The sequence below is a fragment of the Myxocyprinus asiaticus genome, chromosome 45, assembly GCF_019703515.2.
Source record: "Myxocyprinus asiaticus isolate MX2 ecotype Aquarium Trade chromosome 45, UBuf_Myxa_2, whole genome shotgun sequence".
Taxonomy (NCBI): domain Eukaryota; kingdom Metazoa; phylum Chordata; class Actinopteri; order Cypriniformes; family Catostomidae; genus Myxocyprinus; species Myxocyprinus asiaticus.
In genome coordinates this window covers 31,311,282-31,338,471 of record NC_059388.1, presented here as the reverse complement: position 1 = coordinate 31,338,471, position 27,190 = coordinate 31,311,282, and the positions used below count along the sequence as shown (strand labels likewise).

Genomic DNA, 27,190 nt, shown 5'->3' with positions numbered 1-27,190 from the left:
ACAAATAGTATAGTTATTTAACATATAAATCCAGTTTGATAAATATATTTGCATGCGTCTTTACTCGCGCAGAGCTCGAGTCAAAGCCAGAGCGCGGGGACATTATTCTCCACTCTGCCGCGCGACGGCACAACATTAGAGCACGCGCAGCTTAACACATCCCAAACTCGCTCAAAATGACGTTAAAAAATACAAATCTCCATCCAGAGGGCTGCTGTTCCAGCTGTTCTTATCGCCTGCTTGACAAAATGGGGTCTTTCGTGTCGGGCTCCGCCATTTTGTGGCAGAATAACTTGTGAGAGTGGTGCGTGTAATGGTTGAATGTAGTCACCCCGTGTCGTTTATATCCGCCCGGCGGTTAACACAAGGGACCGGGAGTAAATAATTGCTCGCCCACCGCAACAAAGCGCAGGCTGTACTTGAACTGCAGACAACACGGTTTAACGTATTCTGTTAATGTTTCTGCCTTAGCTACACGCAGTGCTAGATATGGGATGTGTCGTAACCGACCTCAGTGCGTTTAATTGTACATCTCTGATGTTTATAGCACAATGGAGAACTCTTTTTATCAATGAAAATGATCATGAAACAGCTACATTGGTTCAGGTGATGAATGACCGAGTCCAGTCAAACATATTTTCCGTTTATATACTTGTGATATCTGTGGAGAAAGAAAGCACTTTTTTAATGAAGTCTAAGTGGACATTCCCTTCCCCCCAACAACGGTCATAGCTGGTTCCCGTTTTTAACGGTCTCGAGGAGTTTTGAGACGCTCCCTTTCCCCCAGCGAGCTCCGTCCATTGTTCGTTAGCGGCGCTGTGGCGGTTGCAGTACCGCTGCTTGCCTGCTGGGGGCGCCGCGGAGCCGCGCGGCCTCGGGTCTTTTTGTCTGAACTGGATCCCGCTGCCGCTTCACAGTGTGCGCGATTAAACCGGAGACGCGTCCGTCCCGCACTGTCAAAAAACCCACTCCAAAAGCCAACGCAAGCGCAGCCGGTACCGTTGATTTCCCGTGCAGCCGTGAACATGGCGCGTGCGGTGCTGCTGGGCTGAGCTCGCTCGGGTTCACGAGCTGCTCTGGGTGCCGTTAGAGCGGGTTTCTCCACTCTCCTCATCCTCCGCCGTCATTTCTTTAACTTTTCAAACACGCAGCCGCGCCGGAGCGGAGCGGACCGGAGCATGGGATCCCCGGACTCTTAGGAACCGAATCTGAGCCGGGGCTTTGACCGAATTTCAGCGAAACGATGGCGAACTCGACGGGGAAAAACCTCCCCAAGCAGCGGAGGAAAGGACAGGCTTTCCTGGACGAGCTGCGGCAATTTCACCACAGCAGAGGGTGAGCGGGAATTTCGCTCTTATTGGAACTTGGGGGACCTGCGCGGGGTAGGTGAGTGGTCCGGACGGGTCACGGCTGCTAATTCGGTTGTTTTTTCTCCACAGATCTCCGTTTAGAAAGGTTCCCGTGGTGGGTGGAAAGGAGCTGGACCTGAGCGCGCTGTATATGAGAGTGGTGTCTTTAGGGGGGTTCGCGAAGGTAAGTTACTCTCACTCCACCTCTTTCACCATACAAAGTCTTTCAGCTCAACTCTCCGGCCCGGTTTGGCGGATCTGGCTGATGTTATGGCCTGTGTGAGTGAGTGTGTGTGTGTGTGTGTTTGTTTGTGTGCGTGAGTGAGTGTGTGTTGGTCCCAGACGTACACACACTTTCACACACACTCGCTCAAAACCACCGGGCGGCTTTTGCGTCGATTATCAGGAGAGAGGCTGAGGCACCCGAACCCCGTCCGGACCGGCGCCCGGATCAGCGAGTTCATTCCTCCAGTGTGGCGGAGGTTTGAGCGACTGTAGGCCGCATAGAGGCCTGTACATTCCGCCATGGAAATACACCCGCAAACCGCGCCAGATCCGCGGTCCGGACGCGGGGGTCTGGTGGGCTCGGACGGGCTTCGTCTCGGAGCAGGTGGTTTCTGTGCAGCAGGTTTGATTTATTCATTTCACACGGGAAACTGCACGTTAGCTGGAGTGCTAATGGGAGTTAGCATACACACTCATCTACACACTTGTACACTTGAACCCCCCTCACCTCTCACCTGTCTCATCATCCTACAGGTGTCCGACAAGAACCAATGGGCCGAACTGGGCGAGGATTTTAATTTCCCCAGGAGTTGCTCGAATGCTGCTTTTGTTTTGAAACAGTACTACCTTCGGTGAGTCTCTCTTTCTCTGTTCACATGTGCTCAATGTTTACAGGCGCTTCTCTGCTCTGATACTCTTCATTCAGGAGACGTTTCCCATCCAGAAGTGGGTTTCTGGAGCATAAAATGTGTTCTGTTGCTGTGTTAGTGTATACACTACATAATAGTCTTGAGTTTTAGATAGTTGACTTGGTTCTCTATGAAGTCTATGAATATGAGGAGCAAAGAACCTCTAAATCAGGAGTTTTACTGTAGCAGATGCTTGTTTTGAATCATGTTCCTCTAGATGGGTGAGCATCTGTTGGGTTTTGGAGGCTTTCTAGGTTGTTATTTGCTTGTTTACGAATGTGCTTGGGTAATGTTTAGGATTTTTAAAGAACATTAATGAGCTCTTTTCTGTATGTTTGAACGTGGGTCAAATACAGTATAAATCAGGAGGCTTCACAGGGTGGATGGATGGTTCACATTTTTCTGAACATCTGTGTTTTTGTGCTTTTTATGCTGTTATCCATATGTTTAGGAATGTGGTTTGATAATGTTCAGTATCGTGAATGTCTTTAACAAGTTTCAGGATATGCGTGTACGTTTATGTACACTTGTAGTGTCAATAGGCAGTTGTAAGTGAGAGGCGTACACGCTACGCCTGTGGCTGTGTTGTCTACTCTACAGTGAGTGGCTGCTGGTTTTCCACGTGCATTTCTTTCTAGTTTAGTAGGTTATGGGGGGGTGAGACCGGCAGACTTGGCAGCAGGGAGGTTTTCGTCTGTGTGGGCTGTACACCTGCCATGCAATGGGCTAAAACATAATTGCCCTTATGCAATGCATCTCTATGTATCTTATAACGTCTTAACCTTCATTTCAGATAAATCACAGAGGATGTTTGTGAACAACAAGAGTGAGCAGATCACAGAACAGAGAGGGATGCAAAACTACAAGCGATATAAAGTTCTCCCGCGTGCATGTTCCTCGAGAGAGAGGCGTGTGAAGGACAAACTAAAGATCCGCAGAGAGATTGCGTGTCTCAGAGCTTCAAATAAAACCAGTTATAGCATCCAGTATAATATAAATATATTTATTAGAAGCATTCTCCTTTTGTTTCATTTCCATAACCAAAAGGTCTTAATGCTCCCTTAGTTCCATAGATGCAACACCGGTTGTTTTTGAAGGTTTGTGTCATGTTGAGGCGCAAGCATTTCTCAGGGAGTTTGGAGGTAGAAACAGAGCCAAAGCTTTTGAGAGTTTAGACAGACATAATTGCTCAGAGGAAATTCACTATCTGTGATAGAGAGTTGTTTTTGTAATATCAAAAGAAAGAAAATCTCTGGATTGTGTCTGCAGATGTTGTAGAACAGATTCAGCATGTTTCTGCAGCTATATATCAGTAAGCTCTCAACAAGTCACGTTTTGTTCGTCAGGAGTTGAACCCTGTGTTTTAAGCTGCAGGTGTTTGGGAGGCAGGACAGCGGAATGTTTTAACTACACAGGTAATTTATGAAGACTTCGTTCTATTCCAGAACTGTTTTAAGGTTTATCTCAGAGCTTTGGAAATCCCCAAAACATCACATTTTAAGATCAGTCCTGCAGGTCTTACAATGGCTGAAGGGACTCTGAAGATACACTTTGCTTTAGCTTGGGAGTTAGCAAGGTTTTGTACAGCCTTTTACAGAACCAAACTCTTGATTTCTACAGGCTCCCGGTTAGTCCAGTTCACCTAATAGACCTGCAGCATGTCTTTCGCAGTGAAACTTTGGTTTCAAACCCTGTTGTCTCGGTCTTCAGATAATATCATGTGAAATGAGTAATTTAAATGTGCGATCTGTAGTCAGAAGCTTAGTCTACCAACCTAAGAAGGGAAACACAAACTGAATTACACCATGTCAGTGTCAGGAATTGGCCAATAGTCACTTTAGTTATTTGCAGGCCAGTCGTAATCGGCAGATTTATTTATGAATTTTTCACAATTTCTGCGCAGATTTTGAGGGAAAGTCTGCGTAATTTTTCGGAAAGGGATTTAAACGGTACAGTCTGTTAAATGGAGCTACAAGTACTACACTATTATTGGTAGCTAAAAGTATCATGCAGGGATGCAAACTCCTCACCTTTCTGTGACATTTTTTGATTTGTGCATATCTGAAGAGTTTTTGTTTTGAAAGGGGTGTCAGACTGCCATTTGATTGATTACAGCAGTGGCCAATCGCGTGCTTGGCTACAGAAGTGCATGCACAGTGATTCTGCATCTGACACGAATGGAGCATGAAGGAGCGACACTTGTGAAACTTCTCATTTGTAAAAAAAAAACTGAACGACCTTGTACATGTTGTTTGATCACTTCAGCGCTGGCATGTGAGTCTGCCTTGTTCATCAAGGAGAGGAAGGGGCAGAAGAGCTATTAATGCGTAAAAATGACTGATGTTAATACACATTGACTTCGTTTATATGGACACCAAAAAAGAAAGCGAGAAAGCAGTTTTCTGATTTACATGCACTGTTTAAGCTGTGTACTTTTTACTCCCGTATACATGTAGCTCGATCAGTAAGCAGCTTTCTCCACAGCAACGTAATTTCCCCACAATGCATGTGTAAATAACAAACATGGTATCCGAGGAAGACTTCACTATTTTATTCTCTGTTGCTTCGATTCATTTCCAGATATTCAAGAGTTGTTGCTGTGTTTGTTTCCTTACCTTTCTATCGCAACCTGCAGGGCTTCAATAGTGGGGTTTCCCTTTCACGTAAAACTCAGAGATTCCCTCACCTCAACGTACAAGCACATATACGCTAATGTGTGGGACCGTCAATATTTTACAGTGGTGTTTATAAATGGGTATAGTTTATAGTGTATGTGGTTTTCCCACTGTACTCTTAGAAATGTTTTGTTTACTTGTTGTTGGGCTCCATCCTATGACGTTTGTTATTCGGTCTTTTCCACGCACATGTGCACTCTTCAAAAACCTGTTAGAACATCGCTTATGTGTTTACCTGGCCACATAAGCAGCTTTCTCCGGGAGAAACCTATGTGTGTTAAACCTCTTTCTCTTATCCCTTAAACTGCGTAAGGAAATCGGCATTCTTGTTTACATGATGTTCAGAGCAGAAACCCTGGAATAAATGGCTTACATGCATGTAAACGTGGTTATTAAGGGGCCTTCACATCACTCGCATCAGCGTGACCCCAGTTATCAAACTACAGTAATTACCTTCACCAAGAAAACGCTAAGACCTTAACATAAAGAAGTCACCTTTTTAATTTCTGCAATCAAAGCAATTTCCAGTTGTTGTTTTATCTTCCAAATACATGTTTTCAATGTTTATTGTGCACACCTCCTGCTTTCCTGCATGGCAGACCCCTCCATGATGCTTTCTGCAACGCTTGTTTTTGGAGGGCAACATTGAGCGGATTGTTGACGCCCTGACGCAAGTGATGTGAAAGGCACTTTACGATTGCTTTGTTCTTTAAATTCTTAAACACTGTAAAGTCTCTTGGTAGATTTCGGTCGTGAACGACTCACTCATAAGATGGCTATTTTTTTTTAATATTATTAATATTATTATTTGTCTCCACCTAGTGGCATCTCTAGAAGTGGTCACTGAACTAATCAGTTAAACTAAAGCAAGCCACACCAAAATACCCTTTATTTTTGCAGCTAATTCTGCACAGTTGTGCAGTTAATTTACTATACTTGAATCATTTAAATTGTTGGAATTGGTACATTTAGTTTATTCTTTAAAAAATTATCCCCTGAAATCATGTTTATGGACCAGTGAATGTCTTACCTTTTTCACTCCTCATGAGTTTGCATCCCCGATCATGAAATTAGCCAGAATATTGAATCAAATATACATGTGGTGAGGAATGTGTACGACTTCTATGACTGACAAATGTTGAAGTTCTTTGCCTGAAGATTCTGTCTGGGCTAGGGCTGAAACGATTAGTTGACATTATCGACAACATCATTGTCAAATAATCGTTTGATCTCATTTAACGTAACATGAGGTCACATTAAACTCTAATGATGATGCACGAGAGCAGCATCCAGCTCGCGCCTGACTGAGGAGAGGAAGAATTACACGGATCACAGTCCAGATGCACTCTAAACTTTCCAAACAGCTTCAGGTGATGCAGATCACAAAGTATGAGAGAATTATAAAAAAATACAAAATAAGTAAATACAGAAGCACTCTTGTTGTGGAATAAGCGGAGCCGGAGCTGCCGCTCCGCTTAAGCAAAACTTGCGTGTCGAGTGTCTTTGAAGGAAACACCCCGTCGTTACATCTTTAATGCAGTTCTATTTAATGCGTCATAGCTTTTTTTAAAGTACAAATAATTCGGAAGCAGGTCATATAAATAACTACAAACTCCGAAACTGGCATTTCTCTGTGCGGTCAGCACCTGTTCTAAGGGTTGTGTGAAGTGACCCGATCTAAGGGGGAGAGATTGAAACTGCACTCGGCTGATGCGCTCTCTCACGCCCGCTTGCTGCAGCTAGATTATAACATGATGATTTAACAAAAAGGTGAGAGAGGGTAGTCTTCACCCCATTATACACTGCAACAAAATACGTTTTGTTTTTGTTTTCCAATATAAATACCTAAAACTCCTTTAAAACAACGTACATTTACTTTAGCAGCTATACTGCAAAAGAAAATGTTTTTATGAGAATGTTGAATATATTAAAAATACAAATATTTTAAAATATCTAAAAATCCTTTAAAAAAGATGCATTCACCTGAGAAGCAGCATATAAGATATTTAGACTTGCATTTAGAGAATAGATCTTGAATGTAAGTATATTTTGTCTTTACTACACTCGCAGAAGTATAACCAAGTACAAAATACATTTATATTTAAGAGACATTCTCTTAAAGCAAGTCTAAATATCTTACATGTTGCTTCTCAAGTAAATGTATCTTGTTTTAAGATTTTTTTAGACAACAAACAATGAACCATGAATGAACCATGAATGAATTACAAGAATTTTTTGCAGTGAATTTTTTTACTGAATTAAACGTAAGTATTTTTTTTTTTAATTCAGGGAATGTCATTTAGAGGTATTTTTAAAGGATGACTTTGTCCTGTATTGTTAGTAAGCACGCTTAATACAACCTTTAAAGTCAGGGCACAAGCTGAATAGTCGGTTAAGAGCTAATGATTAATCGCAGCAATAATCACTCTAATAATCGTTAGATTAGTCAGTTATCAAAGTAATCATTCAGCTCTGTTGAAAGTGACAAATGATCTACTTGCGGTCGACTCCGGGAAAAATGCAGTATTGATTCTGTTGGACCTTACTGCCGCCTTTGATACAGTGGATCATAGTATCCTCTTGTTACGTCTTGAACATCGGGTTGGCATAAAGGATACAGCATTACTCCGGTTTAGTTCTTATTTTAAACATAGGACTTTCTCAGTAGCTATGGGCCAGTTCTCCTCTTCCTCTGCTTCTGTCGGCAGTGGGGTTCCTCAGGGTTCCATTCTGGGGCCGGTTCTTTTTAATTTGTACATGCTTCCGCTTGGTGATATTATTAGGAAACACAATATTTATTTTTATATCTATGCTGACAACTCACAGCTCTATCTTCCACTAAAATCTGGTGATTCTATACAGCCTCTGCTGGACTGTCTCGAGGACATTAAAGGCTGGTTGGCAAATCATTTTCTTCAGTTTAACGGTGACAACTGAAATAATTATCTTTGGTTCTCCTAAATCTAGAAGTTGTCTTGCCAATACGCTTGGTAACCACTTTCCATATGTAAGGCCACAGGCAAAAATCTGGGTGTTATCCTTGATTCTGTACTCTGCTTAGACAAACAAATCAGTTCTGTTGTTAAAAATAGTTTCTATCAATTGAGAATTATTTCCAAACTCAATTCTTTTTTGTCTTATCAAGATTTGGAAAAAGTTATTCATGCTTTTATTACTATTGTAATTCTATTTCGGTCTTCCCCAATCTTCATAATTGCGACTACAGATGGTTCAGAATGCAGCTGCAAGGCTGTTGACATCTACCAAAAAGTATGATCACATTACTGCAGTCTTGGCCGCTCTTAATTGACTTCCTGTTCACTTCAGAATTCAGTTTAAGATTCTGTTGTTTGTCTTTAAAGCCCTCAATGATCAGGCCCCATCATACATTAAAGATCTTATTCTTCTATATTCAATTAATAGGTCCCTCAGATCTGTGGATAAAGCTCTTTTACGTCCCTCGGTCACGTCTAAAACTTAAATGTGATAGAGCCTTTTGCAGTCGCTGCTCCTCGTTTGTGGAATCAGTTGCCACTTGACATAAGGAACGCTTCTATCTCTATTTTCAAGTCTAGGCTTAAAACGCATTTTTATTCACTTTTTTTTTTTTTAAATAGTATTTTGAGTTATAAAGTTGTTTGTGCTTTTGCTACCCGTCTGTTACATTTTGTTTCTTAATTGTTGATTTATTGCATTATACATTTTACAATGTGTTTGTAATTATTCTGTACAGCACTTTGGTCAGTGTAAGCTGTGTATAAAGGTGCTATATAAATACATTTTACTTACTAATCATTAGTTGCAGCCCTAGTCTGGGCCATTTGTCATCTATTTACCATCTTGTGCAAACCTTATTTAGACCTGATTATGATAGCAATAGCACTTTATCCTGTTCCATGATCTTAATGTTCAATTAAATAACTTGTCTGATTTATTTGAGCTATTTTTAGCAGTTTCAATTCGTGGTCGACTGATATATTGCAGAGGCCGATAAACCGGCCGATATTCTGGATTTTTTAATTATTGTCTTCGACCGATAAATTTCCCCTTTGGCCGATTTGTTTCTTGAAGGTGCTGAAAATTGCATGTGAAGCGACTAAGACATGTAAACAACCAGTCATGGTTCGTTTTGTTGTTACGTGCCATTACAATAATAGACTGGGGTGCAATACAGTGTCATTTAAACGGTCTGCATATCAGAGCCGCCACAGACGCGTTTGAGCTCATAATGTTAAAGTGCTCGCCTGTTTCATTCTCCCTCTCTCTCCTCAACAGTTCCCTGTAACATTTAACTGCCTTATCTAATGATAAAAAGGCAAATATCAATAAAACTAATAACATATACCTTCTGCAAATATGCACATATCTCGTTTAAACAGATGTAATAAACCAACCTCACAAAACTTGAGCAGATCCAGCATCCTGTGGAGCGCTCATTTATTCACCTCTGAAGCACGTATTCTATCAGCCTCTCATCATCAATTCCCTGCAACTTTTAACTATCTTTTCTAATGATAAAAGGCAAATATCAATAAAACTTCTATTATATAAGACTAATTCATTTGTGAATTGGACATCACTAAATGTTGCATTACATCTGATTGGACCCATGCAGATGGATCTAGGAGTCTCTAAAACCACAGAATGACTACATTTGTCCTCCGGTGAAGCCGTCTGTCCGGACAGACTTTGGTCTTTGAGATCTGCTGTGGTCGGTTTGGGCTCAGTCTGTTTAATCAGTCTATGATTAAAAATGCATGCAGAGAAGTCTGTACGAAAATCCCTTATCGACTTATAGTCTAATGTATTACATTGTCGCCGATCATTAAATATACTGTTTTGTTTATTTTCCAGCTCTGCATAAACAGTTATTGTTTTTTGAGGAATATATAACAACACTTGACAACACAACTGTTGGCTGTAGTCCACTGATATGTTCTGGTAGACGTGATCTATATAATCAACTGTTTCTGTAGATAAATCTTGCCCTTTTTGACTGTGGGTGTCTCCAGTAGAGGGGAGCATACATTTATAATTCTTTGTCTGGACATACAGATAGGCTGTGCATGTGAGCAATGACAGGATATCATAGTTCCTGATCTCAACTTCATTTCTGTATTCATAATCTCTGTTCAGGACTGCAAATGATGAATTGGTCCATTGTTTTTCATCGTTTCATTTTGATAGATGAAGCTGTTGGGTGTTACATAAATATTGAGTCAATACTTGGATTTTGCAGGATTGACTTGATGCTTTTTAAAAAATCTTAAATTTGTGTTTGTTTTTATTTAAACATCAGAAGATTCTCAGCTGTGGGTCCATCTGAACGATTAAAACCCAGCAAACATGCACCCGAAAAAACTGATGTTTTGCATAAAGAAAAAGCCTACAGTTTCGATCATAAAGTGACATTATTTTCAGGACACACACACACATTTGTACCCCCCAATTACCAAAACGCATCCGTTTTACTTTTACTATTCCCATTGTTTTCAATGAAGGTTTTCATTACCGTAACAAAGTCATGTTTTTACTGAATTACAATAAAACATTTGTTGTCGTTCAGTTATTTTCTTAATAAAAATCAGGTAAAATTAAAGGCAGTACCAAGGGAGTACTACTAGGTATAAATTAAAGGTCGACCGATAGTTGATTTTGCCAATACCGATAACTAAGGTGGTGGAAAAGGCAGATAACTGATTAATCGGCTGATAGTTTTTAAAAATTATTCTTAGTCTTTCCATACTGTGATGGGTACAGACATAGAGGCTACAAAGTGTGCAGTTAATTAGTCATCCAAAAATCCCAATAATAACCAGAAAATATGAAGATTTGGTGCATAATGTGCGACTTTTATAAAAAAAATAAAAATAAAAAAAAACCCTGCACACAACACTCCTAGGACTCTGATCTTGCATTGACGGAGACTTGGCTTCGTTACAACGCTTTATATTAAAATATTTACTAAATTAAGCCTTTTATTGCCTGTTTTTATATACATATTTCACCAGATTTAGGTTTAATGAGTAATTAGGTTTATTTAGGTTAAGGTTTACGACATATGTGCTGACAATTTATAACACTTGTTTATCTAATCAAAATTATTACATAAAGTTATTGTTTTATTTTACCTATAGAGACCGCTGTTATACTGTAGAACCACTGCAGCCACAGATAAATGAAACAAAAAAAATTGCCGACTATCAGCAAAGGTTTTTTCCGATAACTGATAGCTCCAAAAAAGCAACTATCGGTACGATTAATCAGTAAAACCAATATATCGGTCTACCTGTAGTATGCATGTATAAACACGATGGATAAATACTCTCATTTTCTGCATTGCGGTAATGAGAATTAGGGGCTAAAGTGTGCGTAACTGTCATGAAAATAATGTCACAATGTAAAAACATGCATTTAATTTTCTGTAAGCAACATATAACTTCCTATTTGTTTCTTTTTGATTTTGGAGTAAAATAGGACCAGAACATTTTCTTGACGGCTTTTGTGTGAATTACCCGAATCAGCCTGACAAGTCATCCGCATCTGGATGTCATTCACTTTCAATTCATAAAAGTTAGTGGTCGGTTAAAACGGATAACTAGAGAGCAGGGTGGCCAATATACATCACAATACAATTTCATGACAGCAAACGAAATGTACACACAATCTCTGTCATGAAGTCCAAACTTATTGTACCCAATATTCAGTGTCCAGCACTGTGAGTTTATAGTGTTAAGGGTAAGTAGTAGTCTGTTTATAGTGGTTGTGTTGTAGTATGTGGGAGGAGTGTGTACGCGTACACAAGCGAGAGCTCATTCAGTTGAGGGAATCACTGGTGAGTCATTCACACACTATGAGCAGGACTGCGAGTATTACTATTAGACTAAATGTTGTTTGACACCTGGTTCTCTGGATAAACCACTCTGTGTTTTGACAGTGATGTTGCAGTATAAGTGTGCAGTCATCCCCCTGTTTGAAAGTATTTTTGTAAGTAGCTTTTAATCAAGTGTAAATCAACTTTTTTGCACATCTGTATTCAGTACTGGCAAAACACAACTGATTTTCTCCATTACAGAGGTGTACTGGTTTGGGGTTGAAATGAGCTGTTTTCTGAGAGCTTTTGTCTCCGATTGAAAATGTATTGCAATTCAGTTGAAGCATTTGGCATGAACAAATGAACAAAACACTGTGTGTTTGTGGTTAAAAAGAATTAATGCTCTCATATGGGAATCAATTGCAATTAATATTTCACACTCTGAGTACTTGGAATATAGAAGCAGACTTCTGTTTATATTAAATGTTTGCCAAACTATTGTAACCACCAACACTGAGGTTCTTGAGCCACCTGTTTAGGGAGTAATTGTGTTTTTAAGTCATTCTCCAGTTCTTCTGGTTTTCCTTCTGGGATCATAAAAACACATCTATCTGGGCATCATTCTTTGTGTATTTATGCATTTTTCTGGACTCTCTGCAGCTATTTAGAGAAGTATGAAAAGGTGCATCACTTTGGCGAGGAAGATGAAGAGCAACAGCCGGGGAATCCTAAAGCTTTGCTTCCAATTGGTGCAATACCCACGTCATACAACTACCAGCAACACACTGTATCAGGTACAGATGGGCCCTTGCTGTTAAGACACACACACGCGTGCACACACACACGCACCTGATTCAAAGGATGAATGTGTTAGTGAGCTGCACCTGTGAAAACTCAATGCCACAAAAGAAATAGTGCTTCTACTTCTCTGTGTGTGCTTTTAAGATAGGCAGATGATGTTTCCCTTTTTTATAAAGAGCAGAGTAGGCCATAGTTTGAAGAGGATAAAGCTTTTTCTTTGTGTGTTACTTTTTTTTATACTAGCATGGATTATTAAAGATCTCTTTTTTTTTTTTTTTTTTGTTTTAATAAGACTTTGTTTTAATATGTTGGACAATATCTTTGTGTCTTTATTAGTGCTGTCAGTCGGTTAAAGTTTAATCATGATTAATCGCATGATTATTCATAGTTAATTGCGATTAATCACAGATTTTGAAAGTGCTGAAATTTGACTCTATATATGCTTATGTTCCTGTCAAAATGCATTTATGCATTTATTTCCATCTTAGGAAAGAAAACAAAACAATGTGTAACAATATAATGCTTTATTAACATTTTCCAAACAAAGCCTTCTGCAGTATATAGATAGAAATGCCCTAAAATAGCACCAATTCAAGTAACATTAAACGTTTCCCGAAGTCTAAGTTGGAGTTTGACTAATTGAAAGAACTAGTCCCCACATAGGTTCATCATTGCAATGGGCATTAAATCTCTCAAACTCTCATCCGCCAAAATATTAATCTGCCGGTAGACAGTGACTATCTGCTTTGCTACAGCAGTCGTGAAGCTGCGTTCATGATAGTGATGCATTGATCCAATACCTGGATCAGTATCGCTCTGATACTGACATTTTTAGACGGATCAGACATCGGTCCGACGAGCCCGATCCATATCTGATAAGTCATGTTTATTACTGTCAAGCTCCAAAAATGACATTTAAGAACCATTCAAATTGTCCATATGACTCTTGCATTTCATTCAAAGCCACTTGAAGATATGCTTTGCTTTGTGAATCACAAAAGGCTGCATTTAATAAGTAAATATACAGTATGCTTGCGCAGTGTGTTTTAGTGAATGGCGCTGCTCTGTTGACACACATGCATAACATGCACAGGCTGCCGAGGCCATCGCAGCTTTGCATTCAGCCCTCTGAGCGCCACTCACAAACAACATCTCGGATGTAGATGCTCAACATTTCGGTTCACTTATCATATGCATTTAGAATGCCGTTTCGCGGCCGGTCCACCGGGAAAAGTCCCAGTTCTCCCTATGGCCAATGTTAAATAAGTAAAATTAGTTTTGTTTTCGAGTTCCAGACCACACTGTTTTATAATTTGCTTGTTTTCCGATTGACAGACTATCTCCGCCAAAGCTATGGGCTGTCTATGGATTTCACCCCTTCATCCGATTACAACAAACTGGTGCTGTCTCTCCTGTCTGGACTCCCAAACGAGGTGGACTTCGCCATTAACGTCTGCACGCTGCTGTCCAATGAGAGCAAACACGCCATGCAGCTGGACAAAGAGCCCAAACTCGTCACGCTGCTGCTGGCACATGCCGGAGTCTTTGACGACTGTAAGCTTGTCTTTACAAGCGCGTTAACACTTCAAGTCTACAGATGTGTTTTTGTGCTTTTTAATGTTACTTGTGTGTTTGTCTTGCAGCATTAGGCAGCTTTTCTGCTGTATTTGGGACAGACTGGCAGGAGAAAACATCACGAGACTTTGTAAAGGTGAGAGAATCTTTAACTACTATCACTAAAGCTCTGATCCAAAACCTAGTAAGCTGCCTTGTCTGTCTGCCGCCTTAGCCACCACCCTAGCTGAAATGAAACCTATAAGTAGCTTGTTTGAAAAACTTGAACAATTTTTCAAATCTTAAATGCACTCCTTGCTAATGCTCACAGTTCGTTTCAGTTGAGTTTGGCATTAGCACATGTTGCAAAGCTAACAATTGGATATTCTAATAAGCCCAAAAATGCAAAGCACAAACTATTTAATAAATTATTGTTGGAATTGGTTGAATTTGGCATTGTTTGTCACTAACCTGTCTTCTGTGATTGCCTTCTCTGTAAAGGATTCATAGATGCTGCATAACTAGACAGCATACTAGGGTTTGTAACAGAGCCTTAATGGCAGAATACAATGTAAATATGCTTTTTATTGTAATTATAATGTTTTATTGATTCTCCATAACTGTTATTGTCCTGCATTCATAGTTTTGGAAGGATGTCGTTGAAGATAATGAAGTCAAAGATCTCATTTCAGACAGGAGCTGCACAACTCAAAGTATGTGGATGTTTACATGCCGGCCACACTCTCGTTTCCATTGATGTGGGGGTGACACTCAGTCAAAGAGTAGTTTCACTTTAATTACTCAATGTTGAACTAAGTATTACTTAACAACAGTGATGCCTGCTTGCATCATCTCAGTTATTGGTTGGACTATGGATTATATGTACAATATATAAGGCCAACTATAGCCTTCATAAGCCAAATAAAAAAGGACACTGCTGAACGTGCACTTCCACAGTCAATTCAGGGATGTATTTCAAAGACACTTAATCATTAAACTTACAGTTTAATCAATATAATTTAGTTTTAAACGTTGTCCACCAACATCTACTCAGTTTACTCAATTAATACTTGACTTGTATTACACACAGATAACTGATATTGGCATTATAATCATGCTGTATAACATCTTATGCAGTTTTGGAGTCCTTGCCACAATGGCCTTTGGCTTGTTCACTAGGGGCCTTAAGACAAATCATTTTTAAAGCACGATTTTCAAACATGTTTTCATTGAGGACTTTTAAGACATTACAGCATCTCATCATTTTCTGTAAATCTGCCTTTAAGCAATGTGTGTTGTGAAAAAGCACTAAACAAATAAAAATTATTCACTTGTCTTTGTGTGTTTTCTCAGATGGATTTAGGACGAGAGATATCTGCGTTTCTCTCTTCCACCCGCCGCGTAATGTGGGCATCGGAGACGTAGAGGGCCAGCGGGTACTGCAGGTGGCCATGATTCTGAGGAACTTGTCCTTTGAGGAGGCCAACATCAAACTCCTGGCAGCTAATCGCACATGTCTGCGCTTCCTCTTGCTGTGTGCGCACTGCACCTTCATCCAGCTGCGACAACTGGGTCTCGACACGCTTGGCAACATCACAGGAGAGGTCAGAATTCAAAACTGTAGCTCTTCAGTTTTCTATTTTCAATTCAGTTCCTTATTGTACCAGTTGTTCCCAGGGGTGAAGGTAGGGTTTGCTGCAAAATGTTAACTGTGTCTGTTTCCTCTTTTCAGCTTCAACTGGATCCAGTTGATTTTCGAACAACTCATCTGATATTTCACACCATCACCAAATGTTTGATGTCACGGGATCGCTTTCTCAAAATGAGGGGTAAGCATACATTGCAGTGTGTGTAGGTATCTGAAAATAGACAATGTAATAAATTTGACTTTTACTAGTGTACATCTTCTGGGAAAATGGACCAAAATATTGATATCATTTTGCACTTGGGTGTATAGAAATGTTTGTCCAAAACCCAATGCTCTCTAGAATGAGACATCCCATCCACTTAATACCACCTGCCTTTGACTAGCGGTGGTTCACGGCTGTGATGTAAACTTTAGCCTAATAGGATGAGCCTGACAATTTGTCCTGCCCAACTGGAAATATGTCCTGTTTCAACTGAAAAAAAATGTTACAGTAAAGGTAACTGCGTTTGTCATGCCATTTCATGGGGTCTTCAATATCAGCTGTGAAGTCAAATATTTTCATCTGCATCCTACAGCCATGGAAATATTGGGCAACCTGAGCAAAGTAGAGGATAACGGCGTTCTGATCTGCGAGTATGTGGATCAGGAGTCATACCGAGAGGTCATTACCCTCCTAACACTACCGGACGTCATACTGGTCATCTCCGCTCTGGAGGTTCTCTACCAGCTGGCCGAGCTCGGGGAGATCACGTGCTCCAAAATCGCCTCAGTGGAGAGAAGCATAGGTACACATTCACCTGCTAAATACAGGAAACGCATTTAGCCTTCTGTCAGGAACGGTGAACTAACACAGTTTATGTGCGTCTGTCAGATCTTCTTGTGCGATTGGTGTCAGTGGACCTGCACACGTTTGGACCAGATGCCCTAACGGCAGTAAAACTCATCGAGCATCAGGCCTCCAGCAGTCAGGTCTCAGAGGTTCGACCGCAGCTCGTAGAGAACGTTCCCCCAGCCACACAAGGCACTCCTGGCCCTGGTAAGAGCGTCTAGATCTCTTTTACCCTAAATAAAAGCTGGTTGGGATTAAACGATTAACTAGTCAATCTGTCTGAGTAGTGAATATGAGTTTATATAGTTTTGTTTATTTTTTATTTTTTTTATATAGTGAACCGAGCACCTGTGCAGTCCACACCTCCACCTGGGATTGTGGAGGTAGATGGAGAGAAATTTACAGCTCAGTGGTAAGTCAATGCCTCATATCCTTATAGTTCTCCAATCCATTACATTTTCTGGTGTTTTATGCACATTTTCTGCTCTTTGTAGGCTAAATGCTCATTTTGAGGTTCATCCAGAGGGTTCGGTCTCTCGCTCAGAGATGTACTCTGAATATCTGGCGACCTGCAGTAAAATGGCACGGGGTGCTGTGGTGGCATCCAGCAACTTCTACAAAAGCCTAAGGTGAGATTTATGTAACTGTTGAGCATATGCAGTGACTGTCATCATTATGAAGTAAGGCTGAAACTATTAGTCAACATTATCGATATTGTCAAAAATAAAAAAAATAAAAAAATGCAGACAAATTTGTTTTTTGTCAAATAGTCGTTTGATCTCATTTAACATAACATGAGGTCACATTAAACTCTAATGATGATGCACGAGAGCAGCACTGCAGTTCGCGCCTGACTGAGGAGAGGAAGAATTACACAGATCACAGTCCAGATGCACTCTAAACTTTCCAAACAGCTTCAGGTGATGCAGATCGCAAAGTGTGAGGGAATTATACAAAAATACCAAAAAGTAAATACAGAAGCACCCTCGTTGTGGAATAAGTGGAGCTGGAGCTCTTTAAAGGAAACACCCCAGCATTACATCTTAAATGCAATTATATTTAATGCGTTATAGCTTTATTAAAGTTCAATTAATTCAGAAGCAGGTCATGTAAATAACTATAAACTCCGAAACTGGCATTTCTCTGTGCCATCAGCGCCTCTTCTATGAGTTGCTCGTATGTCCCGATCTAAGGTGGAGAGATTTAAACTGCACCCGGCTGATGCACACTCTGTCACGGGACACTCATCCTCGAGCGCACATGCTTGCTGCAGTTAGATTATAACGTGTTAGCTCGCGACTTATTGAATCATAATATATGTGTCACTGTGTGTTTTTTATTGTGAAGAAAATTGGCAATACGTAGCTTTATTAATAAGAGAGAGTTTTTTTTTTTTGTGTGAGTTAAAGGTGGATTGATGTGAACAGAAAGGTGAGAGAGGGTAGTCTTCACCCCATTATACACTGCAACGAAATATGTTTTGATTTGTTTTTGTTTTCCAATATAAATATCTAAAACTCCTTTAAAACAACATATATTTTCTTTAGCAGCTATACTGCAGAAGAAATTTTTTTTTATCTGAGAATGTTGAATATAATGTTAAAAATACAAATATTTTAAAATATCTAAAAATCCTTTAAAAAAAGATGCATTCACCTGAGAAGCAGCATATAAGATATTTAGACTTGCATTTAGAGAATAGATCTTGAATGTAAGTATATTTTGTCTTTACTGCACTCGCAGAAGTATAACCAAGTACAAAATACATTTATATTTAAGAGACATTCTCTTAAAGCAAGTCTAAATATCTTACATGTTGCTTCTCAAGTAAATGTATCTTGTTTTAAAGATTTTTAGACAATTTTAAATAGAAAACAAGACAAAAACACTTGATAACAATAGGATTTTTTGCTGTGAATTTCTTTACTGAATTAAACAAGTATTTTTTCCCTTTAATTCAGTGAATGTCATTTAGAGGTATTTTTAAAAGATGATTTTGTCCTCTCTATTATTAGTAAGCATGTTTAATACAAGTCTAAGCACAAGCTGAATAATCGGTTAAGAGCTTATGATTAATCGTTGCAATAATCGCTGAATAGTCGAATAATCCTCCTAATAATCGTTAGATTAATCGATTATCAAAATAAACATTAGTTGCAGCCCTATTGTGAAACTGTTGGTCTGCTCTTTCTTAATGTAAACTTTGAGTGCCTAAGCTCAGAATCTTCAGTGTTGAAAATCAACTCCTGCTGGTATGTTTTCTCAGGGCGCTTTTTCCCAGTCACACAGTGAAGCGTGTGGAGGACTCTCGGCTGAATGGGCAGGCTCAAATCCATGTGGTTGGTGTGAGAAAGAGGTTAATTCCTCTTCCTGTCCAGCTTTATTTTCCGCAGCAGGCGGCTAATCCTGCATTAGTTCTCAAACATGAAGCCCCCTCAGAATCTCCACAGCCCCAGTCAGGTAGGAATACACCAATGTGAATGGGCTAGGAACTCTTGTTCTAGCAGTTCTGAGAAACAACAGTATTAAATGTGTTTTAACACCAAAAGCACTAATGGTTTCTTTGTGCTTTGACTCTTGATCTTCTGTGCAGCGCTGCCCCCTGGCATAGGTGGGCAGTTCGTCCGAGCACCAGCACCAAGCCTTACTGCCGGCCAGGCAGCACCACAGGTGGCCTTGACTATGCACGGGACTTCGCACGCCAACGGCCACAATGCTCCCAGTGCTCCTGTGCCAGCCCAGACTGTTCCACGACTCCCAGTGAACCCACCAGGAAAAGCCGCACTTCCCCCCTGCCCTTCGGCTACTGCCCCAGTTACCCTACGACCCAATGACATTCTAAAGACGGCCATGATCCAGAGCGCCATTCCCACAACCTCTGGAACATCAACTGTTCCTAACCACAGCGCTGTCCCTGTGGGCTCCCCTACCCAGCAGTCCCTGCTACACCACTCTCCTGTCACACTGATCCAGCAGGGGCCACCCCAGGGACATATATTTGCAGGTAGGGTGCAAGGTGTTTGTTCTTCGCTGGCCCCTCAGGGACAGCAAGGTGCCCCTTCCCAAGAGGCTATGGTAATTGCGCCCACTCAGTTTGTGAGTGCACCCTGTACTTCATTGATGGCAGGAGGGCAGGTGGTGACTGTCGCAGGTGTGCAGAGTGCTCAAGGGGCTCGTGTTGCCTCGTTTCAGAATATTGCACCCAAACCTGCACCACAAGTGCAGTCGCCACAGCAGCAACAGCAAAGTTTAGTCATCGTTAGTCCCAATCCACAACCTAACACTGCTTTTGCCCCAGCCATCCATCAATTTGTACTGACCAACCCCTCAGCCATGCCCAGTACTCAGACCATTCAGCTGCCAGGGCAGCCCACGGCACCTTCACAGCCCACACCGCCTCCTGGCCAACCTCCTGTTTCTCCAAATGCACAGCAGCAGGGCCAGCCCCATACAGTCAGCCAGATGCTGTCCGTCAAGCGGCATCAGCAGAAATTTCAGCTTCAACCACCACCTCCTCCCCCTCCTCCTCCCCCTGCCCAGCCTACCTCCACAGAATCCAGTTTGATCAAACAGTTACTGCTTCCAAAACGTGGTCCTTCCACCCCTGGTGGAAAACTCATACTCCCTGCTCCCCAAGTCCCAGCCCCTGTTTGCACCAGAGCTCCCAGCCCACAAGTTGTGTACCAGGTAACCAACAGTTGTCAGGGGGCACCTCAGCCGCAGTTAAATGTGCAACTCGTGCAGAGTCCCTTGCAGGCGACCGGTGCTGTCCCAATCTCCATCCTACCTGGGCAGATAATTTCCACCTCAACCCCTGGCACCCTCCTGCAAGCTGCTCCCAGCAACCAAGTTACCTTCACAGTAGTGCCAAACTCTGGCTTCCCCGCTGCTGCAGCTGTCAGCCAGGGAGCGCCGGCTTCTGTCGCATCTCAGACCGGCCTGTCGGTCAGCACAGCCCCGCCCGCCATAGGCTTGCAATTGACTCCGTCTCTACCAGTCGCAGGAGCCACTTGCCCCACGCCCATGCCACCTTTCAGAGGTGACAAAATCATCTGCGAAAAAGAAGAGGAGGCCAAGGATGCCACTGGACTCCACATCCACGAGCGTAAGATTGAGGTCATGGAGAACTCCTCTGTCGCTGATGGTTCTGCCAAAGCTAGCAATGGGGACTCCGCAGAGGTGGACGTACCTGCGGTCAAGCTGCTCAATGGGGGGAAATTGGACTCAAGTCTACCTCCGTACAACTCAGGGAACAGCCAAGCAGAGGCTACGCAGGCATTAAACGGCCCCACCACGCAAGGCACCGATGGACCTGGGAAGCAGGCATTGGGGAGTGCACCCTCCGACCCTAAAAAGCTAATGGTCAATGGGGTCTGTGACTTTGAACGATTGGACGGCAATACTGGTACCCATCCAAGCAAAAACATTCCAAATCATAAGGCTTCCAAACACATGGGGAACGGGGAGGTGCTTTCACCTCAGAAAGTGCACGAGGCTTTTGCCCTCACGGACACTCTTGCTGCTGCTCAGCAGGACGCTGCCAAAGCAGAGCAGGCTGAACGCCTGGTCAACGGGCCCAAGATCTCCAGCCATGTCACTGAGATCTCCAACGGCCCCTCAGTCCAGAACTCAGAGACACTGGGTCTGAGGCAACAGCACCCACCTCATAACCACTCCCCACCTCTACCCGCAGCCGTTTCCAACCTCCAGCACACAACTGGAGCTGAGCTGCCCTCGCCTCCCACTAACGGCACCTCTGAGAGTCGGTCGCTGAAGAGACCGCTGGAGGATGGGGATAGAGGTACTTCCGGAATCCCCACAAAAATGGGTGTACGGATAGTGACCATCAGCGACCCCAACAATGCTGGCAACAGCTCCACCATGGTGGCCGTGCCAGCGGGCGCAGACCCAAGCACAGTAGCAAAAGTAGCAATAGAGAACGCAGCGCAGCAGAGACCAAGTGTGCCCTCTCCGCTTCCTGAAACCAACGCTCAGGTAATTTTTGAAAAAATACATACAAAAAAATTCAAAGAACAAACAGGATTTCAGTATTGTGCAGATCGCACTATTATATACTACATGGCTAGCGTTAGAAAGCTAATTTATTGAATGAACAGTTTATTTTATGTGTAGTTTATTTAAACTAGATTAGTTTCTTGTGATACTTGTACTTTGATGTCTTATTTTTTTCCACGTGGGACCTTGCATCAACTAATCAACCTAGATATCTCACGAAAGGTGTTATTACAGTAATGGCACTGGAAATGTGTTTAATGAGCAAAATGTTAAAATGCAAAAATTCTGAATTGCCATAATTCACTTTTACATTTTGCATAAAGTAAAGCCTATTTTTAGGACAAAGTTGGCATAGTCAGCATACATAATTAAGTCCAAGTTAAACTCAAGTCTTTTATTGAATACACTAAACATTCTTGTTTGTCTTTGCGGCAGCCTGGGTCAGTGCAGGCTCCGACCCCAGTGGATCAAAGCCCACAGGAAACCAATCAGAATTCGCAAGCACCCGCCCTCTCTCCAGATCAAACACGTAAACCCGGACAGAACTTTAAATGTCTGTGGCAGGGATGCAAACGGTAAGCAAGCAGGTCACTACTGGTGTTTTGTTTTTGGAAATGATCTGTTACACTGGTGCATGTTAACTGTAACACTGTATTTTGTACCTGTTTCAGATGGTTTGACACGCCATCGAGGGTGTTTTACCATGCAGCTACCCATCATGGCAGTAAAGATGTGTACCCTGGGCAGTGCCTCTGGGAGGGCTGTGAACCTCTCCCTCGCCAGAGACTATCCTTCATCACACACCTGCAGGTAGGGTCCTGTTTTCTCTCTCTCTATTGACATTATGATGATATAATTCCTGGTGGCTGTTTATATGTGAACTTTAGGTTCTGTAACTGAGTAGAAACTGTCATGGGTTCAATTCCCAGGGAACACAAATGCTGATAAAATGTATACCTTAAAAGTTGCTTTGGATAAAAGCTTCCACCAAATGAAGAATTGGAAGTGCTTTACTGATCTTTGTGTGTGTGTTTTGCAGGATAAGCATTGCTCGAGAGAAGCGCTCATAGCTGCACTCAAACTGGAAGAGCAAACACAAGGCAGCAACCCCAACACTTCCAAGTGTGTATAATTTTAGTTTGATTTATAGTGGTTGAAGGTTTTAGATAATGGTAATGTTTGGTTCTGACTATGCGGGTGTTGATGTGCAGGTCTCCTCCAGCGGCGGTCAGCAGTCCTCCTCCCACTTCCAGGCCGCAGAAAGCACTTGTCAATCACCCTAGTGCAGCTCTGATGGCTCTACGCAGGGGCTCGAGAAACCTCGTGTTCAGGGACTTCACAGTGAGTATTGGGGTTCCCAAGGTCATGGAAAATTGTTTTCCAGACCTGGAAAAGCCATGAAAATCTTAAGTTATTGAAAGTTCTATGTTATAAGAAATATATATTTTTTTCTGGTTATGCCCTGCTCCGAAATATTTCATCATATAGATATTGCGCATATGTAAATCTTGCGATTAGTAAATAAAGTGGGCGAAAGTGATAACGATGTGAGTGAATCTTCTTTTTAAGCAGTTGAATATGCACAACCTACGGAAAACTCATGGAAAATAATTTGTCAAAAAGTGGAAACATTATAGTATGACCCCGGGCCCTATTTTCATGCAAGCATGCGCTTTGTCTAGGTACAAGTGGGTTTGGCGAAAGCGCTTGCAAAGCGCTAATGGGCAGGGTCAAGTGCAATTTAATTCTTAGGTTCTTCTCCAATTATTGCAGTGTTTGCATCCTATTATATACTCCATTCCCTCAAGCACCAGAGATATAAACAAATACAGCACATTCATAAGAAGTTGGTAGTGTAAATGGACCGTATGCTTTAAATTAGAAGAATAGAAATATGGACTTAATTATTTTGTGCATTAACTGCGCCCTTGTTAAATGGGACACGCTCCTTATACACATGGAAAATGTGTTTCAGGATATGGATTTAGGCTCTGTTAAATTATAGAGAATGTAAGTATTATTATTCATTTTTATTTACTGACACACAAATCATGGCTAGTATTCAGTAGCGGGCCGTGCATTTTAAGTCAGTGTCCTTCAGTGTGATTCATGCCATTAAGAAAACACAGTTTCACAATGAATAAGACACCCTATGCCTTTGGGCATCATACATTATGTCACAGCTAACTAATAATACCAACTGACATTTTAAAAACACGTCCACGCACGAAAGCCAGAACTTGAAACGACACTTAATGCTCAAGCAAGCCTAATTTTAACTGCAGCATGACTGTTTTGTGAAATGAACGTCTCCCGAACAGACATTCAGAAATCATAATTTTTCATATGAATCTACCAAGGAGGTCTATAATACCTGGGAAAATCTATCTAATAATATTTGCTATTTAAATGGTGCTTGCAATAAATTTCAGCTTCGTCAGGGTACACGCTTATGCTGCGTTCCATTCAAGTTGGATGTGGGATATTCCTACATGATATCTCCGACCATAAATGCATCCCATTCCCCGATATTCGGAACTGCAATGCTCCCGTTAGCTTAGCAGGGGTTTGACTCTCATTAGAGATGTCTCCTAGCAACCCAACTGATAAACAATGCTGCAGCGCTAGCATTTGTGCTTCAGGTGTGCGATTATCAAAAGAGATTATAATGTTTTATACACCTGTTTCTGCAGTCTGCAGGCGTTTGTTAAACAAGCTTTAATATCATGTAATGTGGAAACGAACTCATTTATCAATATTACTTAATAAAGTGAATGTGTATCACTTACTTTGTATATCTCCCTGAGTGTCGACATGTTTGTGTGACATCATACCCCTGCATCTCGGTGAAATCGGAGTTGAGAATTTCTGAGCCTACAAGTTGTAATTCTGACTTCAAGATGCATCCATTGCACTTTTCCTAGTAGGAAGTTGTAAAATCCGACTTTCCGAGTTGAATGGAACACAGCACTATTTTTCAAAACTTGATCCGACACTGAATGCTCAAGCAGCCTAATTCACTCTTAGAAAACTCCTGATGTTGCTATAACAATGCAAAAAGCACTTAGCAATTTACTTGAAGTGAAAATCAGTCCTCATTTCCTGTTTAATTAATCACACAGTCATGCAGAACATCTCGTGTTTGTAAATCCATAAGGATCTCTTTCTCAACGGCGATAGTGGCAGTGATGACAGCTGTCTGGTCAGCAAGATCTCGCGTTCTTCGCTTTCAAATTACGAAATCACTTAAAGCGTGATTGCGTCACTCAAGGCCAGCTAGAAGGCCTCAACCGGGACATATCCTAAAGATCACACCCACAAGAATAAATAAATCAATCTGATTGGCTGATGAATCTGACAATCTGACTTTAGTTGCTCATTCATTTGCACTGTTGAGGAATTCTGCAGAAATTCTGAAGGCCTGACGGGGTGGAGCTCAAACTCACGCGCTGCTTCGGGCATGTGATTTGTGAAACAGTTGTCACACTTCACTTGTAAGCATCAAGGAATAAATTCTGACTGGATAAACTTTTCGTTACCACGCACTCAAAATAACGAAGAGGTCAAAGAAATCATACCAAATCCAAACATTGATGGTCATGGACTTAATTTAATGGTCCACTATATTTTCAGAGTTTGTACATGAAATTTATTTCCACCTGTTGGTAGAATCTCCAAACTGCAAATGCAGGGACTGAATTTGGACAGATTGCGCTTGTGCACCCACAGTTAGCGCTGTCACAAAAATTGCACTTGGAATTAGCGCTTTGATGGAAATTGGATGAGATGTAGCGCACGGTCGTAGCGCTGCACTTTGTGCACTTAAGAAAATAGAGTCCCCTGTGTGTTCTACAGTGATATGAATAACGTCTGTTTTTCTCTGCTCAGGATGATAAAGAGGGACCAATGACCAAACACATTAGACTAACTGCTGCCTTAACGTTAAAGAACATCGCTAAGCACTCGGATTGTGGACGGAAGTAAGTAAACCTTTTGATTGATTTGTTTTGCATATTTCCAATCTGAGCCTAAAATTGGTATTTATACGTAAAGAAGTAAAACGGGACTTTACGAATATAATCAGTTGATGTGTGTTTGTGTTTTTAGGTTGGTAAGGCGGCATGAAAATCATCTCTCCGTGCTGGCGCTAAGCAGTATGGAGGTCTCCACCACACTCGCTAAATGCCTTTACGAACTCACACGCTCGCTGCAGGCCTGAGCTCAGCTCAACCCAAAATAACTTCTTCAAAAGGAAATACGAACCTGATTTCCCCATTCTGCTGCCACACAGGTTGCCAGCGTTGTTGGGTCATGGGGCGATACCTCTCGTCCCCCTAAAACCCCACCCCCACCTCTCTTTCTCCCTCTCTCTCTCCATTCCACGGACCCCCATACCCCCTCCACCCACCTCCCTCACAAACTGCCACGGGTCTTCCACCAGCCACTCAGAAACCAGCGCCCATTTCACTCTTCTAACCGCCTCTTCACGCCCAGCCCAACGAGCACATTTTTATAGTCCCGGACGAGTGCCGCTGATTGGGCGAGAGGGGGATTCTGTGGGCGGGGCAAGTGGACAAACTGTGCGGGGCGGCAGAGGTGTGGCTAGATTGTTTGGGTTTTTTTTTTTTCTTTATAACTTGATAGCTTGGTTTTCTTACTTGAGCCGATTATATTTTCACTTATTTATTATTGAAATAAATACAGATATGAGTAAATGAGAAAAAAAAATTGTGTAAATATTTGTGAATAGATATAAAGTAAATCACCCTTCATGCCGCTGCTGCCACTGGTATCAGAAGCATTACTTTAGTAGGTTCAAACTCACTTTTTGTTTTTTATTTTAACCCCTGGTTACTCGTACGAGACGGGATTCTATACTCAGCAGTGGATGAATGTACTTAAACCCTGTAAATATTCTGCAAAGGTACTGATGCTGTAAAGTTTTGGGAGGGCTGGCGGAGGGCTACAGGTTTTTCTTTGTGGAACTGTGATTAAATTTTTTGGTTTCCCCCCCTTTTTTTGTACTATTTTAACTTGTAGAACTCATTTTGCTGGCTGAAAGAGTATGAAATAATATATCAAATGTCATTTTGTAGAAGAGAAGAAAAAAAAACACAAATATTGAAGGTATTCCCCTCAATCTGTATTCACTGTAACTGTCAGCGTACGAGCCTGCCGAATGCCCGTACGCTATTCTTTTTGTATTTGTAAATTGGTTTAAATACATGGAATTTTATACAGGTTTTCTCCTGTGTTATTTGCTTTCCGTGCAGGTATGATATTTTCCTCCAGACCTTTTTTCTATCTTAATTTAGTGTGGATTTTTATTGTACTATTTCCCCCTCACCCCACCCCCTTACGACCATGCCACATTCCGGCTCCGGACCCCCAGGCTGTCCTCTCTGCTGTGTGTTGTGTAACATTTATTACTGTTGTGTTAGCATCCCAGCGGGGTCGTGACCCCCCTCACCATTTCTGCAGTGTCTGTAGGGTGTGCGATGATACATATATCTAACAGTCTGATATAGATTGGCTTCATTTACTTTGGTGACTGTTTATAGTTTTTAAATAAAAGACTGAACATTTTTGC

At 41.6% G+C, this 27,190-nt stretch overlaps 1 protein-coding gene across 1 annotated transcript; it reads left to right on the top strand.

The window, feature by feature from the left end:
• Positions 1-784: 784 nt before the first annotated feature.
• On the top strand, positions 785-27,190 carry LOC127435165 (AT-rich interactive domain-containing protein 2-like). Its single transcript, XM_051688398.1, has 21 exons — positions 785-1,335; positions 1,440-1,533; positions 2,109-2,206; positions 12,413-12,546; positions 13,889-14,107; positions 14,197-14,264; positions 14,751-14,820; positions 15,461-15,711; positions 15,840-15,936; positions 16,331-16,540; positions 16,627-16,791; positions 16,921-16,996; positions 17,079-17,213; positions 18,851-19,044; positions 19,178-21,579; positions 22,036-22,175; positions 22,272-22,410; positions 22,640-22,722; positions 22,812-22,941; positions 25,489-25,580; positions 25,708-27,190. The coding sequence occupies exons 1-21, from the start codon at positions 1,244-1,246 to the stop codon at positions 25,817-25,819; spliced, it is 5,001 nt and encodes a 1,666-aa protein (XP_051544358.1). The 5' UTR covers positions 785-1,243; the 3' UTR covers positions 25,820-27,190.

What these genes read in the sequence shown, in the direction of transcription:
- LOC127435165 (XM_051688398.1), top strand. Translation starts at nt 1,244, where the DNA reads ATGGCGAACTCGACGGGGAAAAACCTCCCCAAGCAGCGGAGGAAAGGA. An exon ending in TGCCGGAGTCTTTGACGACT is followed by an intron (nt 14,108 to 14,196) that starts GTAAGCTTGTCT and finishes TTTGTCTTGCAG; the next exon opens with CATTAGGCAGCTTTTCTGCT. An exon ending in CCTTCATCACACACCTGCAG is followed by an intron (nt 22,411 to 22,639) that starts GTAGGGTCCTGT and finishes TGTGTTTTGCAG; the next exon opens with GATAAGCATTGCTCGAGAGA.